This window comes from Poecilia formosa, unplaced genomic scaffold (genome assembly GCF_000485575.1).
Source record: "Poecilia formosa unplaced genomic scaffold, Poecilia_formosa-5.1.2 Scaffold61, whole genome shotgun sequence".
NCBI lineage: Eukaryota > Metazoa > Chordata > Actinopteri > Cyprinodontiformes > Poeciliidae > Poecilia > Poecilia formosa.
Window position 1 is genome coordinate 365,500 of NW_006800000.1, and position 20,496 is coordinate 385,995.

Here is a 20,496-nt window from a genome sequence, read left to right on the forward strand (position 1 = left end):
TAATATGGGGAACAGCGAGTTATATAGTCCAGAGCATTTTGCACTGGAAGGTTCTGAATTTTCCCTTTTTGGGACAGTAAAGGGTATTTCTAATATGTCATTGCAGTAATTTGAAAATGCACAAAAAGATATCTTATGTAATAATTTAAATGTTTTTGAAGGATATCTAACAGTGAGATAACTTTACCCTGGACAGGCTACCAGTTCATTCAGTATTTAAAAATATAAGAATGAACTACAAGTTCCACATGTCAATTTCTAAGTTAGCTTATATACCATGCTAAATAAAACCTGTCACTGCATTGTAGTTACAGTGTGTACAGTTTATATATTTGGTCAAATTGCTAATATTTACACTATTAAATATACTGTATACTTATTTAATATTATTTATTTATAAATTTTATTTTGCTTATGGTTATATTTGTATTTACTAATATCTAACACTTTTGATGGAGTATCTTATCAACAAATAAGCAATTTCCCCTTGGAGATCAATTCTATTTTATTCTATTAGAATTCCTACAGTTTTCATCCCTACAATTCACAAGTTTTTATAATTTGTAAAAGAAAAACATAGGATAATTACATCAGTGTACAAAGACAGAAAGAGAAAAAAGAGATTTCCGTAAGCAAAAAAAAAAACACTCAGCCAAAACTAAAAATGCATATTTTATTGTAACACTGATAAGAATTGTAGCACAATGAGGTAAGTTAAATAATCAACATTTGTGATGTTTTTGAACCACAAAATATTCACCACCTTATCAGAAATATTTCCACAAGTCAGCAAACAATGGCCAGCAGTGTCCGTCCTGTCAGTTCAGTTCACAGTTTTGTACAGACACATTTGTTTCTCATGAGGACAAGAGGAATACAGACAACAGACATTTTTCTCTGGGTGTCTGTCACGGATCCAGGCTTACCAGCTGGGTTATTAGTTTCTTTTCATAAGGAGATGAAATTCAGTAGAAAAGGTCCCCTGAGGGAGAAGAACATTCTTTTATTTGTTTCGGATGAAAAAAAAAAAAAAAAAAAAAGCCACTACAGACACTGGCAGGCTCTGACGGAGTTTGCTACCATTTTTGCTGATGACTTGGCATGGTCTCACAGGGCACTATGAGCAGCATAGGAGCACTTCAGATGCTTTGTACTGCAGCCACACTGAGCAAACAATGATCCCATAACGTCTGGAGAGTTATTAATTACTCCGCAGACATCTGCCACATAGGGCGGCGACATCAGCACACTGGAATGCCCTCAGAGTCTTGATCCGAGTGGTCAGAGAATGGTTTCTCTGCACTCAAGGCCTTGTTCAGAGGATGGGGAGCCCTGTGGGTCAGTTGAAGAGCTGGTTTTCTGTGGGTGATGTTTTGAGCGGCACATGGACGGGGAGGAACTCAAAGCACCGCAGCTCTGAAGATGTATGTCCTCGTGGTCCCGTTTTCTTGGACTGCCAATGATGCGCTGGGTCATTACCTAGCAACAAACAACAACAAAGAGAGAGAGAGGCTTTGGTAAGCTGTTTATGCTTCTGCTGCAATTGCCTCCATGAAGAAAACTAAGTTTAAAACCTTAATGTGTTGGGGGAACTAAAGTCTCACAAGACCTTCAATCATACAACTGACTTTAATTTAAAACAAACAGAAAACCTCCACAGCAAAACCAGCTCAAACCCACAGAAAAACCAGCTCACAGATCTTTGGAGGTCACTTAAAATAGTTCCATAGTACTGTATGTGTAGTCAAAGTAAGAAGGTCATGGATTGCTATCCAGGATGGAGTTTGGATGTACCTGCTATGACTACACTGATATTTTCTGGAAAATAAATATTTTATATATATATATATATATACATAGTTCTTAATGATGCAAGTGAGTTACTATGAAAGGTTATCCTTATGGCTCTTTTGAATGGGGATTTCAAAGTTATTAATTCCTTGTTTAATAAATGTGTATGTTAATCTGATTTAGTTTAATTATTTAGTTTTAGTTAATCAATAGTGAGAAGACATAGCTGAATAGTAGAAAATAACCTTTTTGAATATCAACTCCTTTTACGTCTTAATTGACGATTTCCCTGTCAGATTCAGTTAAATTCTGAATCCTCAGAGGTAGAGAAAACTCTCCTCATGATTTATTTTAGAATATTATTCTGTATTCATTTAACAATAATGCCATCAAACCTCGCTTTGCACATATTACTGGTGTATGTTACCTGATCTATGACATTGGCACTGAAGATGGCCTCTTCCATGTGTTTCTCGTCTGACTTGATCACACACTTGATGTTGTTGACGACCTGCTGGACTTCTGGAGGTAGACTGCTGCTGCTGGAGTGCTCCAAGAATTTGGCCACTAATATTTTTGTGTCTTTGTACATCTTAAGGTCAGCCAGTGAGTGCGGGCGCTCATGGGAGGGGTGCGTGTGAAGGGATCGAGGTTTAAGGTGGATGTCCACTTTCCTGCCCTCCTTCTGCTGCTGCTGCTGCTTTGTGACAGCTACATGGCCCGGCTTCGCTCCGACTACTTCTGATGAAACATCTCTTGGCTCTGAGGAGGAAATCATGCAAAAACTTTTAAAGCACAGAAAATGACTGTAACTTCTAATATTGAAGGTCAAACCCTGTAGAGTTTGTTACATTGAATCAAGTAACGTAGCAGAAAAAAGGTTAATGAAGCTGACTTGTACTAAAAAAAAGGCATAAGCAGTGGTTTTTTTATTATTATTATTTCAATTCTTTTTTCTACATAAAGCAGAAAAAAATATATGCCACAAATCAATTTCCTTTTATTCTTTTATAAAACAAAGCAAAAATCATAAGACGTCCAAATTTGAAGAGCATGAATGTCATTTCAACAGTAGATATATAAAACATTTGGACTCTCTTACCCTGTTCTGGAGAAGTACGAGCTGAGCCTGCAGCAGCTGGGTTATTTCCAGTGGTGCAGGCACAGGTCTGTCCTGCAGGGGGAAACAAAAAACTTTACTATGAGCCTCAATTCAGAGCTAACTGATCACTTTACTGATTTCTCCTCTAAATGTCCTTTAAAATATTTTCTGCACGTACTTCCTGTTGTGGTGGAGCAGGAGATGGGGTCACTGGTGGAACGGACGATGCGTGCCAGTTTGCGATACCTTCTGGCTGCTCTGAGCGCGCGAGGCCTCTCGGAGGGTGACTGGCCGCTCTGAGCTGAGGTAGAGGGGGGCTGTGACGAGGAGGAGGGTGACCAAACACTGAAGCACAGCCTGGGGCCTCGTGGCCGGATGGGGGGAGAGGGAGAAGGAGAGGGAGCCAAAGGGCTGATGGCAGAAGTTCCACCAGAGGAGGCCACTGAGGTGGGGGAACAAGGCTGCGGCGGTGGCGGGATAGTTACAGGTAAGGTGAGCTTCCTGCTCATCATTCTCGCTTTGATCAAGGAATGTGTCTGGGCCTTTGGTGGCTCCTCTGGTAAATGTTTGGCTGAGGCCAGCTCGTCACAAATGTGCATTGCGGCCCTCAGTTCCTCGCAGGGATGCGTGTTCTCCGCAGAATACTCCTGGTCCAGGTTGCTAAAGTTTTCCGAGGACCAATCCGGTGAGCGTTCCAGGGAGTCCTGGGTGTGTGAGGACTCGCTGAATCCCGTGTCGCTAGGGCGCGCGTCGGTGTGAGGCATGCCGCGGTGGCAACGGGTAGAGAGACGCGTGCAGAGTTCAAGGCTGGTGCAGCTTCCGTCAGTGGGGGCAGTCTGCAGGGTGCCAAACGGAGACGAGTCGGAGCCCTGCACCTCCAGGGAGCACAGGTCCTCTGAAGAGCAGGTCTGGTCCTGGTCAGCAACCTCAGACACCATCAGTGATGCACTGTCAACTGAGGCTGACATTTTCATACAGTACAAGTAAAAAAGATTAGCTACAACATGACTTAAAAGCCTTTGTAATTATTGCTCTCTTCTGCCATTTTTTTAATGGAATATTAAAAAATACTTAAATTTAATAATAATCCAATCCAAAGCATGCATAAAAATGATTGAAAATAATTTTTTTTATTAAACAATAAAAATGATAAATAAATAATTTAATTAATGATTTAAATATATGTATATATATGAAGTTATAATTAATGAAAAAATTATAAAAGGAAAAGAAAAAAAAATCAAACATAAATGACAAACTGAAAAGAAATTAAAATTGCTTAATAGTATTAACAATGAGATCACGTTTCACATAAAATTAAATAAAATTAAATTCAACCAGGTATTTTGTCAGTCTTAGTTCTGTGGAGATGTTACCCTGTGTGCTGAATCCTGCTGTGGTATTTCTGTCACACAGACTGGACTCAGTGGCCTGTTGCTCGATACTGGTGGTGACCTTGAAAAAAGCAAAATCATTAGTTGAAAAACGCCGCAGACGTTTCATATAAGCAGAGATGCAGAACTTTGTTACGATTGAGCTGTGAAGCACCTAACCCGCAATACTACTGCCTGGCCTGTAGGGGGCTGTGTTACTCTGTCACATGCTAACGCACGTTCATTTCTCATTTTAAAGGAAAGTTCAGGAAAAATAACAACTTTGTATATAGAGCTACATGACAACAGCTTTATTTAAAAAACCTTAAGTAGCCGGACTGATTTTAGCATGTTTGCTTTTTTATCATTATACCCTGAAGATGTCACGTACCCTGCTGCTGCTTATGTATTTCTATTTCAGACAAATCATCCTACTTTTGATTCCCAAACCAGATTTCCATCATAGTTGCTTTTGACTTAACTTGTACATGCAACCAAATAATGGAATAAAATCTTTTGGTACTGAATTACACAAACATTATAAAGGAAGATTAATTTGTTAAATATCAGACAAACCACATAAGTTAGTTGCACGCTTTTTCCGTTTGAGTCATTTAAACACATAGGTTGTGCACCCATTTTTTAAAAAACAAAAAAAACAAATTCATTTCATACCTAATGGAAAAATACTTTATTATGAATAACAGTTTATCTGTAATGTATTAACATATTACAAGAGAAGTCTATATTTGCTTATTTGAATGTGTACATAAGGGGAAAAAAATAAATCCTGAAAAATATTTATTCTCTAGGAAAGAGCCGAGTTGTGGGTTTTGCTACTTGTTTGTTTTCAGTGTAGACAGTAGCTTGAAGGCAGAGTTGTATGTGTATCTCTCACCTGGCTGGCCGGGGTGTGGCCCACCACAGACTCATACGGAGGAGGGAGGTCAGTTGGATAAAGGGTTCCCGGGCTATTTATGGGCACCCCATAGATGGCGCTGAAGGGGGAGTGTGGAAAGTCCAGATGCAGGCCTCTGCCAAGGAGGTAAAACAGAAACAAGCAACAGATAAAAGTCTTACAGACGAATAAAAAACCGGATGCAGAGATAATGGATAATACGCAAAGTCGGTCTCACGCTAGTAAGCATTTAACTGGCCTGATAAACGTGAATATTGGTCAAAACAGGAGCATCTATTGAACATAAAGAACTACAGGGTGACAGACATCCTCTTGTCTGAAACACTCAAATCCAGGCAATATATATCATCGCCCTGTTCAGTGTACATCACCTCTGTTTTATATGGAGCCAATTAAGAATAAGCAGCCAAGCGTGCCGTTATATCTTTTAATTACAACCCTATTCTCAGCTAAAGCGGCAGAGCATGAAATACAGCCTGAGTTTCCTCCAACCATCTGAGCCGTTATGATGTCATGACACATCCCTAGCCTTCAGTAGGGACACCATAAATGCTTCGTCTGCCTTGTAGATATTTATGGCATAATTGACAAATAGATGTGGCTTTCAGCCAAATAGCATCAGCTGTGGCATTCTAGCTCATAAGACTGAGGAAAATGGGGGGAGTTATAAGGAGGGAGGGTCATCTAATCATCCAGAGCAGCTTAATAGGGGGAAATGCTCCAGCTCTCCAGTGGTCAGAGTGATTGTCACACTGCGATAAGAAATGTATAAATACTGTTTAAAGTCGGGATTTTAAAGACTTAAATGCTGATTATGATTCCTATTTAAGAATTACAACATTGGAAATGGTAAGATTAAGAATATTGTTCTAGCTCTCTCGGTGAGCGATTAATTATTTATATTTTGATTTAAGGTAACAATGAGAGAGCTGAAGGTATTTTATACCAAACTCAAATTTATTGCATTGATGGTGTTTTAAGATGACTTAGCACATTCTATTAGAGTTTAGCAAAGCTAATGCAGCTGCAATTACAAAAGCAGCAGTGTCTGCATGTATTAAATCAGGAAAGTAAATCTACCTCAACGCTGATTTCCTAAAGCTTGCCAGCATTTTAAAATCTAAAAAAAAAAGAAAAAAAAAGCAGAGAAGGAAAGGTCTAACGGATACAATGTTTTTGACAACCTCAAAAATCTGCTAAACCGTTTGTGTTTGTGTTTTACTATGCATATTTACTTTGCATAGTAAATATGGCTGCATATCATGTATTTTAAAATATAAATACTCATTGGAAATTTATTGCAACATTTAAAGAAACCTGGATACACTTATGTTGTAATCTACTTAGTTTTATCCAGCTGGTACTGTATTTTTAAAGTATAGCTTATTTGTCCATATATTATTTAAGCTCCAAATCACTACTGGGCCTCCTTTTGTTGCGATTTTAGTTTTATAAGGAGACAAACGTTTGGACTCTCGACTGTAGGGGAAGAGTTTAAGCATTTGGATTCATTTATTGCAGAGCCTGGCTGTTTTAAAACAGGGATTCAGCAGCACCCTGCAGAACAAAATGCTGCATCCATAGCAAGACAATTTGTGCCAAAACCATTTTCTCACTCACCATATAACAGGCTTCCTTCACAGAAGAGGAAATTCAAACCAGGCTATGCGTATAAATGAAGTCCAATTAAATCACTGATACAGACATTTGCAACTCTGATGAACATCTACTGTTCTTGTCTTCCTAAATCCTGAGCATGTGGCATCTATGTTTATCCACGATGAATAATGCATTTTAATCTGATGTTTTTTTTTGTAGTCTCTATATTTTAGCCTATATTAAATAAACTAAGACCCGCATGGCATTACTGGATCTTGGTCATGTGTTCTCTCCTTTTCATATTGAAGTTAGTCCCAGCATAGAATTATGCCAAAGCTGAAAGAGGTCTAAAACCTCACAGCCATTCAATATTGAGATTTTTCAGGATTTTCTTAATCTTTAATGACATTATAACAGCTGATGTATATAGAGACAGCCATGTCTCTATATTTACTTTTGTAGGACTCAATTTCCACTCATGTTTACCGCAATCATTATTTGTTTCCAAATGGTTCCCCAGGAGTTACTGTTTTTTTACTTACGCTTTGGCTTCCCTTTGTTGTTCTCCATCCAGACTCAAATCTCCAGTGTTTTAAAATAATTGCATCCTGCTTTTATTTATATTGAAAGGATGTCTGAGAACTCGGAGGACTCTGTTCACCCCATTTCAACTGAGGTCCTCTATTAAATGTATTAGACTGCTTTTGACTGGTAAACACAATCTTTGCATACATTTTATTTTTAATTGTTATTAGATCATATTTAATTGAGTGGGCAAACAAAGGTAATGTTTACATTACTTTCATTTACTAAGGAATTTGTAGCAAAAAGGCGTATCTATTGACTTACTGCTAATCCAGAATCTAAAAACTGAACAATCACAGCTTGGCTATTGCTGTTGGGATTTAATCACCTTTTTCATACTGGGATAGTGTCTAAATTTCTAAGCCGATAAATTGAAATGTTGCTATTACGCAGCAGAATTATGCTTCTCACCTTTGTCCATCCATTGAGGGGGTGCAGGTGTACTCTGGGGGGTAGTAGGGCGGTGGAGGGATCGGAGGAATGAACTCATCAAAATCCAGGGTCTGATGCAGGATGGTACCATGGGGGGTCATACACTCAGCGTTTAAGGCTCGGGCTCTGTGCGGCATGAACTGAAACGCAACATAAAAAGAACCATCAGCAGGCTTTTGTTACATAACTTATTACATCCTTAGGTTTTTTTTTTGTTTTTCTTGGTGACTTTACTTAACAGACTCCGCAAAGTGAAATGATGAGCCTACAATTACATTTATATTCACATCTATTATTTTGGTTACTGATAAAGTTTGTTAAAGAAACTAAAAGGAGGTTTTGTGATGTAAACCTTTTATGCTCATCTGCCTTTCATTTCTGTATTTACTTTCTTTCTAAGCATCTTATGGTATAGTGGGGGTACTGTCGGCTCCAGCTTAGTTAGGCTGTCATGGATTCTTTGAAAATATTCAAGGATTCAAATATTGAAACATTTAAGGTGATCAGCATTATAATTTAGATGCTACGTAGAGCATCTGTTGAACAATAATGCAAAATGTATGTCAGTATAGAAAAAAAATGGCGCAACTGCTGTTGCACCACTTCTTAATAAAAAATGTTGTTTATGTGGATTCAAACATGAAGAGATTATGTTCAATCTGAACCATCATCACTAGCACATTTTGCAACTTAATTTGCTATCGTGTTAGGACAAAGTAAGTTACTTTTTACTGTGATGTCACTGCCTTTTCCTCCATACTTAGTAATTTATAATTATATCGGGCTGAAAGTTCAATGCTTTATGCATGTGCTCTCAGACTTCAAATATTATAATTTGCTAAAATGCTACATAAATATGTTAACCTCCCCCGTGTCAGCCACTTCAAGCATTCAGCATGCCGATGTGAGTATATCTTCACCTTTCAACAGACAGTCTGCTTAGCAGAGCATGAGAAAAAGTAAAGTTAGTATCAACCCATTGCTGAGACACTAATTTCTACAGCAGTGGAGAGGTGTGTCTGAGGAATAATGACATTTGTGCAGCAGAAGTTTTTGAAATGTCCAAACATCTCCTGGTCACTTGGTTAACCTAGAGATCACATTATGAGATTACTTGTGTGGGAAGGAGACGCTGGAACATTGCTTACTTAAAGAACCACAACATAGATGCACAGCAGTGTACTGGAGCTGATTCAATTCAGTTTAGTTCAGTTAATTTAGAAAGCGCCATTTCAAAACACATCATCCTGAGGTACTTTCTTAAAAACGTGTTTTCAATTCAGTTATACACACTTTCAAAATCCTGGTTATCAAACAATGCATTAAGTTCAATTCATTACCCAGTAGATTGCAGAAATAGAAATACATTTACAGTTAAAAGAATGCAGAAACTTAGTAATGGCCCACATTTCTATATCACTACAGGACATCCTGTTCTGAATTAGGAACTCCTTTACAATATCATTTGCAATTGCTGAATAACATAAAGTGTTCCTGAATACATTTTTATCCCGACTTTTAGTCTGTTTTCTTTATAGTAATGCCTCTGAATCTGTGCTCTGCTGTGACACTTGGTTTCAACATGACAGAGCCCAGAACTCTGGGTTTGTCAGGCTACATTCAAAACAAAGCATGACTAGTGATTTCCAGTCTCTGCAGAATGTTGTCAAACAAAACATGTAGCCACAGGCAGCAATTTAAATATTTAAACTTGTTTAAGCAGGCATAAAATTCCCAGCATAAAATCTGTGGAGGGTTCTTGCATCACAAGCTACAGCAGTTAGCTACATGATGACAACGGCGCTCTACCTGATGAGTTGCGGGTATGTTCGACGATATGAAATAACAGTTGTTGGGATGGGTTTTTTTTTACCCGCCTTTCCATCCCTCTTACCATCTGCAGTACATCAGTCGACACCATCTGCATGCAGCACATTGCGGTGGCAAGAGCGCACACAATGGTGGAGATGACGTTAAGGGCACAGACGCTGAACAGCAGCTCCTAAAGGAGAAGAGATAGAGGAGGAGACTGTTAGAGGAGAAGAAAACAAAAAGGAGAGAGGGAAATTATGAGACTAAAGGTTAGAGGAATTTGTGGAAAACATCTGGAAAAAATAGGTATGAAAGACCTGATTTCTTTAACTGGCAAAATAAGAAAAAGGATGTCTGTTTTTCTTTTCTTTTCTATATATACCTAAATTAGCAGTTAATTAATCTGTAACCACATACTGATGTGCAAGCTGGTGAACCACAAGTCTATCACCATAAAAAAGACCAACAAAACTGACATATTTACATAGCCTGCACAAAAAGAGACATGAACCATTTTTGCTTAAGCTGTAGCTTCCTGGCTGATGTCTCAGGATATCAGTGTGTAGTTGACCAGTCAACTACACACTGCTTAACTTTTGCTTCCTAATGATATGCATTTTGGGAAGTGTTTACTAGTCCTTCTACAATAATGCACCTCCACACCATGACACTGTCACCCTTAAACTTAACAGCACAATGTTCTCATCCTTGCAAGTTTCCCCCTTTTTCCTTCAAAAGGTCTTTATCAACTAACGCTTCCATTTTAGTTACATCGGACCACATAACTGTGTTCTGATGTCTTTAAGAACTGAAATATTTGTCCTTGCAAACTTTAATTGTTTTGTTTTTTTTGTCGCCTGTGTTGGTATCATTGTTTGACCAGTCTCAAGGTCTTTTGCTTTTGTTCTGGGGTAGAATAGCACATTCATTTCTAGGACACAGAATCCGCCTTCTCCCTGACAGCTGGACACTCCCATGGTCATAATGGTTGTGTATAATTGTTTGAAGAGATGAATGTTGTTCCCCTTTGGCATCTGGCAATTGGTTGAGCCAGACTTGTGGGGGTCCACATTTCTCAGCCTGATGTATTTTCTTTTTCCATTATGTAACAAAGGAGAAGTGCATCTGATGTGTTCTCGTAAACAGGTGTGCCTCCTTTTAGCTAAAATTAACCTTTTAAAAGTTTATAGAGCCATAACTTTGGCTTTAGTCTGTTTTCAACTACGAGTGCCCCGGTCTTTAAAACATATCTGGGTTTTGTTTAAATTCACATATAAACCTGTCGTAATCTGGAAGAGAAGAATATAAAGAATTGTTCTTTACTGACTGCAAATTGCCGCCAGCATGAGGAACATGAATGCAACATTTTTCCAGAGAATAACTGAATTTCACTCTTACATTTGTGAACAGTCCTCTAAACTAAAACTCACCAGGTGAAACAGAAGATATGCCCTGCACATGATTTTTGGCTCTCATTTATAGTGATATTATGTCCCTCAGATGGCCTTCAAACATTTTCAGTGTCTTCACACTCATGCCCACTATTCAGATCACCCAGTTAAGATTTCAAGTTCCTTTGGGAATACGTGTATTTTTGAAGATTCTTTCTAGAATAACTCACATTGCAAAGCTTTTTTTCACTCCACATCTTTTTGTCACTCCACATCTATACGTTTGTAGTTCATTCTGAACAGATTTTGTGTTGGAAGAAAGTCTGGGAGACTTATTGACATTACATCAGTCTGTCTGTCTGACATTTCACGCCAAGCTGTTAATAACAACTGCTGTTTGGACTGTCACTACTTTCGCCTTAAGTTTCAGTTAGTATACTCTCCTCAATTGACAGACTAATAGAGGCTTTAATTTCTATAATGTTAAGTATATCTCACCACACTTATGTACTTTATGGAGCATTAATGCTGACCAAACATTCAGCATCTACAAAGGCAGCTACAATCCCGAGGCTCCGGCTTCAACTGATGTCAAATGCATTACCCTTGGATTTACGTTGACCAGTCAACCCTAATTGCCAAGGACAGGATAGCCGCTCTCACCAAGGGAATGTTACACAGGACCAGTTTTCTTTCTGAACCTATGCCAGAGGTTGAATTGCATTCTTGCGGGGTTACTCTGGCACCTAAACCTTAAATTGCTGAGAGGTTTAAGTACTTTCTCTCACTTCTTCTGAAGCGAAAGAAGAATGAATAAGAGATTTATAGGCAGATAAATACATAGTCTTTAGTGATGCAGACACTGCTGCAGCAGCCAAGAGAGAACTAAAGCGTAATGCAGAGCTCTCAAGGTCCTGGCCAAACGCATAATCTTATTGCCTCATACTATTCACTAAGACGGCTGAAACAAGCAGCAGAAACTATCTTCCTCCGAACAGTGTTAGGGCTCATTCTTACAGATAAGCTAAGGAGACTTAAGCAGAGGTTCTTCTACACCAAAGAGAGACACCTCAGGTGTTGGGCTGCCAATCAAACACTTCCTGAGTGAAGACTTGTGGGCATGTTTAAGCTGGATGAGGCTCTGCAGAGATTCAGGACAGAAAACAAAAATGGGAATGTTTCAGGATAGTTAAGAGAGGTTTGACTGCTGTTCCCCCTGAATCATAATACGGAAAGTGTTCATTTTTAGATCTCTGCACCCATGGTGTGATGATAGGAGGTATGAGTATAGATCTGGATTGGGAGTTGGAATTGTGGAGCCATAGAAATAAAAGAAAATGATTTTTTTTTTCTCATATTGACCTTCTGCCTAATGTGGCTACAACCCCATGGTGACGGACTGAGGGGAGGACTTAATTACTTTTTCACATCACTGATACTCAACTGCTGCCTCTCGAACCGTGAGGTTCTGGACCGAATGTCTCAATTAGTTTTTCCTTCAAAGCGTCTGGAATCACATCACGCTAAAGGTGTCGAATAAGTGAGCCCTGTTCTTTTCCAATCAGTGTGAAGACACTCGTTTTGCAGGCAGTCGTGTTAATTTCCCCCCCATTTGTGAATCGGCTCTTCAGAGCCTCTGAAAGTCCTGAATATCGTTCAGGAAGAGACAGCAGAGATCTATTTTATCAGAAAAAAGAAAAATCTTTCAGAGATTTTCTAACATCTGAAGGATATCCGTGTGATGCTATATCCCATGCGGTTCTAACAGTGTTTTCTGACAGCCAACATCAACTTTTTTTTTTTTTGGACATTTTGAGATACAATAGGGCTTCAATTGAATCAAACAGTTCAGACGAGCATCCATAAACCTCAGTAGCCCACCATCTGGGTTCTGCTTCTGTTGTTTTTCTTCCACTGGGCTCTTCCCTGCAACCTGCAAACATGAGTTTTTAAATCTGTTCATTTTTGCTGTTTTGAACGTTAAGTGCTACAAAATTATATTTCTCCCCTGATTTTATCTTTATTACACCGTTACATGTTTCAAATCATAAAACAAATTTGTCAGACAAAAATATCCTTAAGTACAAAAAGTAGATAATGAGGATCTGAAAAAAGTTATTCATTATATTTCTGATATCATAAAATAACTATGATTATCAATATTTTGGAAAGTTTCAATTAACTTGCCACATGGAGGCCTGTCTCATAAACAGAATTAATAAAGTACTTAAATATAACTTCTCTGACAACATAATGCAGCCTGAAAGATAAAAAAAAGATGCTATAATCTAAAGTAATTCAATTACAAATGACAAATTGTTGTTTGTCTTCTGCTATTGAAGCCAGCTCACTAAAATGAATCCAAGAGCTCATAATGAATCATCCAGGGTGTCAAAGCAGATCTAAAGCACTGCCAGCCTCATTTGCCTGGGTTAAAATAACGTTTGTGATCCAACAATAAAAAAGAGACCAGGCAGAAATAGCCAAAACAACAACAACAAAAACATGTCTTTGTAAAAATCTTTAAAAAAAGGCACTTTAAGCTCAATATTATTTAAGTTTTGTTGCAGGACAAAGATCCAAACGCACCAGCAAACCCACTTCTGAATGGCCTCACTTATTTTTCCACATTGGGACAGATTTGATTGCACAGCTTCTCGCCCTTCATAGTCATCATCTAAAAAATGCTTTTTGTACTGAGATTGTTTTTGTCTGATGTTACAATTAGTTTGATGATCTGGTATTAGCACGTATTAGTGACAAAAAAAAGTTTGCCTGTAAGTAGGTAAACACTTTTTCAAACCCCCGCACCAACATCAGGAACAGCATGTTCTTATGTTGCACAAAATATCTCATCTACCGTCAGGTGCAACTGCAACAGGACGTGTAATGGGTTTCTTTCACTTCCTCTTTACAAGAAGGATAATGTTGTACCTGTTATTTCTCACTTGTCTGGAAAGTGATGTTTTACCATTACACACAATCTTTGGTGCTAGTATCCTGCATCAGAAACCGACAAGCTGCATGTTTTTAATGGATCATTTCAGTGAAGTACTAATATTGTGCACTGATGAGTTGTTTTTTTTCCCCCAGAAATGAATTCTGGAAAGATGAGAAAATTGCCCAGCAACATAATTTGAACATTGACTGATGTTATAATCATACTTTTTACAAACAGCTTTAAATATACGCTTAATGAATCATAGATTTAAGAAATACCTTAAAAGAGAGAACATCTGGACCCACACAGATGTGGACAAATAGCATCTGAAGAAATTATATAAATTTGAAATCCTTCATTTCAGGAGTATAAAACTTCCCACTCTGTTATTAATAATGGTGAATCATGCGGTGAATATTTTCATTATTAAAATGGTTTTCATCATGTTTTATCACCTCCAGAGAAAATGATTTTATCCGAGACATCATCAAGTTTAAAAATGGAGAAACTTCAGATGTGGATGCATAATCTGAGATCGATGTTGTCACGCCATTCCTTTCACTGACGAAAACATTGCGGACGAGAGAGAACAAGCTGGAAATGGTCAGGGGTTTGCCAAAACAGATGGCGATTTGGAAAGGGAAAGCCGGCAGTGCCAAACACGTCGGCTGCTGGTGGGGCAACTGGTCTGGGTTTTTGATGTCATGCAAATTACCTGCCACCCTGGTGATTCTGCATAAAACACCTGAAAATAAATTCATATTTTATTGTAGTAGCATAATTCTGCATTTCTTCAACAGTAAGCTTTTGACAATCGGTGCATGATGCCAATGTACAACAGGGTTCTTCTTGTCCAGTCTTGTTTATCACATTTGAGTTGTTTTGAGCTTGTTGTTTTAAATTATTCTCCTTTCTGAACATTTGGGTAAGTTTAGAAGAGGATCTATTTTCTTCAAGCGGTGTCCTGACTCATGAGGATCTATGTTTGTGTATGTGATAACTAGGATCAATTGGAATGTATGTATGATTGAACTGAAATGTTTTTTTTTTTGTCAAGTGACTGGAAACAACATTTATTATTTGGTGCTACATAAGTAAACTAAATTATATTGTTAAACTATCATGATCTCTTAGATCCAATCAAAACAGAAATGAAAGTTCCACCACTCTCTCTCTAAATAAATATATATACCTGCAATTAGTTATTTCTTAACATAGCTGAACTGCACTTGTCTTTTGACATATTGCATGTTAATTAGCTTCACCTGAGTTAATTTTAATCTAGGTTTGAGAGGACATCAATAATAAGGCATTATAAAACATTCCAGGACAAAAACCAAAGAGAAAGTGTTGAATTTTTTTTTTTTTTTTTCACTAAAGCTGCTTAATATGTGTGCTAACTGAATATTTAACCTCTGAAAAATACTTTGCCCTTAGGTCAACCAAAGTAAGGTTATACATCCGCCTCTTAACAGGAAACCAGAAATTACCTCAATACCACCTCTCACAAATGATTTACAGCCCCAGGCAGAGTAATGAAACGCAAAAAAAAAAGACTGTATGGAAATTAAATACGTCTGTGAAGAATGAATGGCACATATCCCTGGCAATGTGATATGCTTTCATAAATGTAAGACAGCCACTTAAAGAGGAGAGAAGCTGTAGAGAAATGAGACACTAAGTCTACATCGTCTACAGCTTCATCTTGCTTTCATTTAAATCAGATTTCTTCTTTTGTATGCTACAGAAAAGAACAACACTGCAGATGAGTTCATCACAATCAGACGTCTAACAGCGTCTGAAATGGAAATTGACTCCTGGGACTTGCATATGACACCTTCCTCTTAGATATAACTCAATATGTCTGACTGCTCCGGTGCTTAATAAAGCTTTATAGCACCAATTCCCCATTTCTTTAATGAGTTATGACCATAGTGATGAATGTGCTCGATCTTTCCTCCTTTCATAAGCATTTTTCACCCGAAGAAGTCTTTTGATTTGGTTATCAATGTTTTATAATCAATCAGGGGTATAAAATTAATGGATATGATTGTCATTATCCATTAGGGGCAGAGTGCTTCACACTGTATTTTATTCCTGCAGACACCAGGAGAGATAAGATATTCCACCCAGGTCACGAACTGCTAAACTACAGCCAGCCTGAAAACGCAGTGAATACTAAAACATATGCCTTCTGGGAAAAAAAAAAGACATATGCTTTACAACTCCCTCTAATTGGAGACTGAAACTGTCATGTTGTTGAACAAAAACTACACATTAGAAGAAAATATTGGAAAGCATTTTCCCATGAGTCTATCTAGAGAAGTAACATATTATGACTCTCATGCGTTAAAGTTCAATTTAGCATAATTTTTGTACATTAAAATGTTTATGGTAAATACAAGGTTTTAGGTAGATGATATTTGCAGATACGATTTCATGACTATTTTTGGTGAAAATCTAAGAAAATGACATTCGATATGCTCAAAATCAAACTTTTCACACTCTGACCAGCCTCGTCTTTTCCAACAGTAATAATTGATGTTTATTACCCACCATTATCAATTCTCTACGATTCACCTTTGAAACACACACACACACACACACACACACACACACACACACACACACACGCACACGCACACACACTTTATTCAACTTTTACTCTTCAATGCTGTTTAATAATTGTTGGCAAATACTGCTACATGTTTTCAAAAATATTGTTTGTTACTATTCTAGATTTGATCGTTAATTAATAGCATGCTCTTAACATCAGTGTTTTTATAACATTTTATAACATTTCACAGTTTTTCTCATAAAACATACATCTATCTCCAGGGTCTTTTTACTAATTGAATCTCGATGACTATGTTTTCAGAGTTGCTCATTCTCTCTAATTGATTTTTTTTTCACTTCAAACTTCTAATTCCTCATTGCTTTATTAACAGTAATTGCTTGTTTTATCTCCACGTCCATCTCAGTCACTTTGTTGTTTTGTGCGCTACCTCAGGGCAGCTAAGGCTACAATGTAGCTTACCAAATAAAGTGTGTGAAAGTGTGTGTGAATGGGTGAATGTAGTGTAAAGCAGTTTGGAGTCCTTGGATTTGATAAAAGTACTAAACAAGTACAGTTAATTTACCATTTTCCATTTATTTGATCATTTTGATCATTGTATTGCGCTAGCTCCTAGTGATTAAACTCATGTCTTTCAGATTTTGATTTCTATAAAGCACTTTGTTTTACACTAGACTGAATTAAAAGTGTTCTATAAATAAAGTTCGACTGATTGAATGTTACTGTGACGAAAATGCAAGCAAGACTAAATGACTGAACAAATTGAATCCAATATCTTCTTGTAAGGCTGATATTTTTCAGAGCTGGACATTATTTAAAACAATAATCCATGTCAGATAAAAAAACCTAAATAAAATAAATTATATATTCAGTATTCTTTCAAAACGTAGAAATGCGAGAGAAACATGGCCACCTTGAGGCGAAGGCGGATGGTGTTGCAGTCCCGCAGGGGGTTCAGTTTCAGCATCTCTGCCTGGTTGTTGCAGCCGGTGCTCTGCTTCTGTTGCTCGCAGCAGACACACACTCCATCGTTGTCAAACGGTACCTGGTGGGGAGGAGGGGAGACCACACATCCGCACTCAAACAGGCATGCCACAAAAACACAGAGAAACATGCGGGCGTGCACGACCAAACACACAAAGAGACACAGAGACACACGCACGGGCCAGACCTCAGCTTATTCTGTCGAGTAATTTATCCCCTCTCTCCATAAAAATACGCTGATTGTTTTTAGACAAATGAGACTTTTTTTCTTTTTTATACAGTGAAGCCTTGTGCACGTGTAAAAACGACAAAGTGAGGATATGATGAGCTACTCCGGGATGGATTGAGGTACCTCTGCTATGTGTCCCAGATTGAGTAAAAAGCAGGACATGAACTCAACAAGTATGGGTTAATTACATTGGGGAGAGGAGATGAAGAACATTAATATTTCAGTCACGTGTGGGTGAGGGTCCCTGGAGAGTCACATAAAGTACCAAAGTTAGTGTGCATGCGCGATCCGACTTGCAGGAGAAAAGCTGCTTATGCTGTGGAAGTAGTTGGGTTAGTGGGCTGGGTGTCTTAGAAACCACAAGGGGCTTCTACAGTTATGAAATAGATACAAACCCCAGGCACTATAAATTCACTTTAAAACATCGGCTAGGCATCTGGTTAAGAAAAGTTCGGTCTCTAAAGGCTATTATTTGGATTGTTTTTTAAAAGAAAAGAGAGCTTACAGCTTTTGCAGCTACATAACAGCACCTCAAACAAAAACACAGTTCATACTCAGTTCACAATATAGCTTTCATACAAAACATAGATTTACAGCTATGGAGAATAATAAAGGGAGATTTTGTGGGTAGTTAATATTTTAAGCTGCCTGGATGCAAAGGGTGAAGAAGAACTAAAAAAAACAAAAACACTCTAAGTTTCCAGTTTTATCCAAACCGGACACCTTACGCCAGTCGAATATTTGCAAAACTATTTTAATATGTACCTTTATGGCAGCAAATGTTGATATTTTTATGTAACGTATAATAGACTAACACAAAAAAAGGGACATAAGCGTGAGTTGGAAGGCAAAGGATAGAGGCTTTATATGTTTTGTCGCACATAAAAATTGTGGAAAGAAATTGTATTCAGTGTCCCTGAGTCTATATGTCATAGAACTGAGTTTTGCTGGAGCGGATGTGATAATCGTGAGTCAGTGGTGACAAACAAATGGTTTTGTTGATTTCAGGAATGACTCAGCTCAGCAGTCTGTTTGGAACAGAAGTTGTGTAAAGTTGGATAACAAAAAACCCATGACCATTTGTCTGGTATGAAAGTTGTTTATAACATAGAATTCATAACAATATTGCTCTGTTTAGTGGCTTGGTAAATTCTTCCATTATGCAGGATTTCTTATCATGGAGATAATTAATTGATTCAATACTTGTGATGTACTGAATTTGTGACAATAACCCTCATATATGTGACGTTACTTTTGATATATTTTGCGTTACAGCACATAATTGTGAAGTGGAAAGGTCCATAATTTTGCAATTTTATCAATAAAATTCTGAAATGTGTGCTGTCTACTGAATGCAGCCCCTCTTTATTTTGATACCCCTGAATAAAATCCCATCCATTAGGAAGGCTACTTTATAAAACCATATCCTGAACCTGGAACATTTCACAGCGCACTGCTCAATCCATCCCGTTATTCCTCATAGAATATGCCTGAAGTGCAAACTTACCAACACAAGGGGAGCCAATCAAACTGACAGACCAGTGCATAAATTATAAATGCAACTAAGAGGTTTGTGGTAACTCTAAAGGACCTGCAGAGGTTCACAGCTCAGGTGGGGAAAAAACTGACAAGTGGACAACTATTTGCTCATCTGACCTTCATGGAAAATTATCAAGAAAATTATGGTTGAAAAAAAAAAAAAAAAAGCTACAAGACGTCCCATATTTGCAGCTTGCCAAAAAACATGTAGGGGGCAAAAATAAGATGTGAGATTAAGATGTGAGACTAAAAAATTACTTTTTCCATTGCCTATAGCTTGTTATCTTGTATGGACAGGTCACCAGTCCATCACCGGGGCAACAGAAAAACACACAGGACAAAAAAACATGTATTGCTGGCCTACATTCAAAATCATATCAGAAAACTAACCCTGCTCATCACCCACCACAGACCACCCCCTCTGAGTGCTGGACAAAGGCACCACAGCACCCCACCCAAACACTGCATAGAAATAATGGATGTAGACATTGGACTGACGGTCAAATAACTAAGATTGTGATGGGTCAATGTCTAGTTGGTCTCACCAGCTTACACTCCTCCAGCGAGTTAACAAGCTGAGCGTTTTGGCAGGAGAGAATGGAGCCCGCCAGGTTGAGCATTACACACACTGCAGACAGCAGCATGAAGAATGTGATCTGTGGCAGAGAAACAAGAGGGAGGGAACAGAGACAAATTAGAAACAGATAGCACAATGTCAAACTGCTGCTGTCTGCATTGATGAAGCGCTTACGTCCTCCTGACACTGTTTGAAAGTAGCGGCAGCAACAAAGACACTTTGTGCTTTTGCTAATCAATCCTTGTTTGCCACAGAGGAAAAAAGAGGGACCGGCGACTTCTTCTACCTCACACCTGCAGGTACTGATGTTGAAAATAAACAACCAAACATTTTCAGAGATATATAAAACGAGAAGATCATGACTCGGTTCTGTAGAGTTTAAGCAAACTTTTGCGCTGTGCAGGAAAAAGTAACTAAGCAACTAAGATCTGTCAGGGAGTCTAAAATAGCAGTGAAAAAGACAACAGATCCTTCCTTTCATTTGTTACTTGTGAGCTCTGTGGAGATTACTCCTGCTCCCTGACAGGAAATATATCTTCTGGACCTAAAATATCGCCGCAGTTTGAAGCAAAGAATTTCAAAAAACTCACAATTGGTTCATTAGAAAAGCTCATCGGTGACCTGATTTTCAAAAAGTGTTTGAACCA

The 20,496-nt window shown here is 38.1% G+C and overlaps 1 protein-coding gene across 2 annotated transcripts in view; it reads right to left on the reverse strand.

The window, feature by feature from the left end:
* Positions 1-653: 653 nt before the first annotated feature.
* Positions 654-20,496, reverse strand: part of fam189a1 (family with sequence similarity 189 member A1) — a 110,846-nt gene continuing 91,003 nt past the window's right edge. The window contains exons 3-12 of one of the 2 annotated variants that reach the window (XM_016672474.1): positions 19,818-19,928; positions 17,434-17,598; positions 9,696-9,803; positions 7,781-7,941; positions 5,165-5,300; positions 4,270-4,348; positions 3,072-3,854; positions 2,894-2,965; positions 2,219-2,553; positions 654-1,479 (exon numbers count right to left, since the gene is read on the reverse strand). In XM_016672474.1, coding sequence (XP_016527960.1) covers positions 1,282-1,479; positions 2,219-2,553; positions 2,894-2,965; positions 3,072-3,854; positions 4,270-4,348; positions 5,165-5,300; positions 7,781-7,941; positions 9,696-9,803; positions 17,434-17,598; positions 19,818-19,928 — 2,148 coding nt within the window. In that variant the 3' untranslated portion in view covers positions 654-1,281. The remainder of the gene's footprint in view (positions 1,480-2,218; positions 2,554-2,893; positions 2,966-3,071; positions 3,855-4,269; positions 4,349-5,164; positions 5,301-7,780; positions 7,942-9,695; positions 9,804-17,433; positions 17,599-19,817; positions 19,929-20,496) is intronic. The other variant, XM_007554030.2, reaches the window with a different exon arrangement.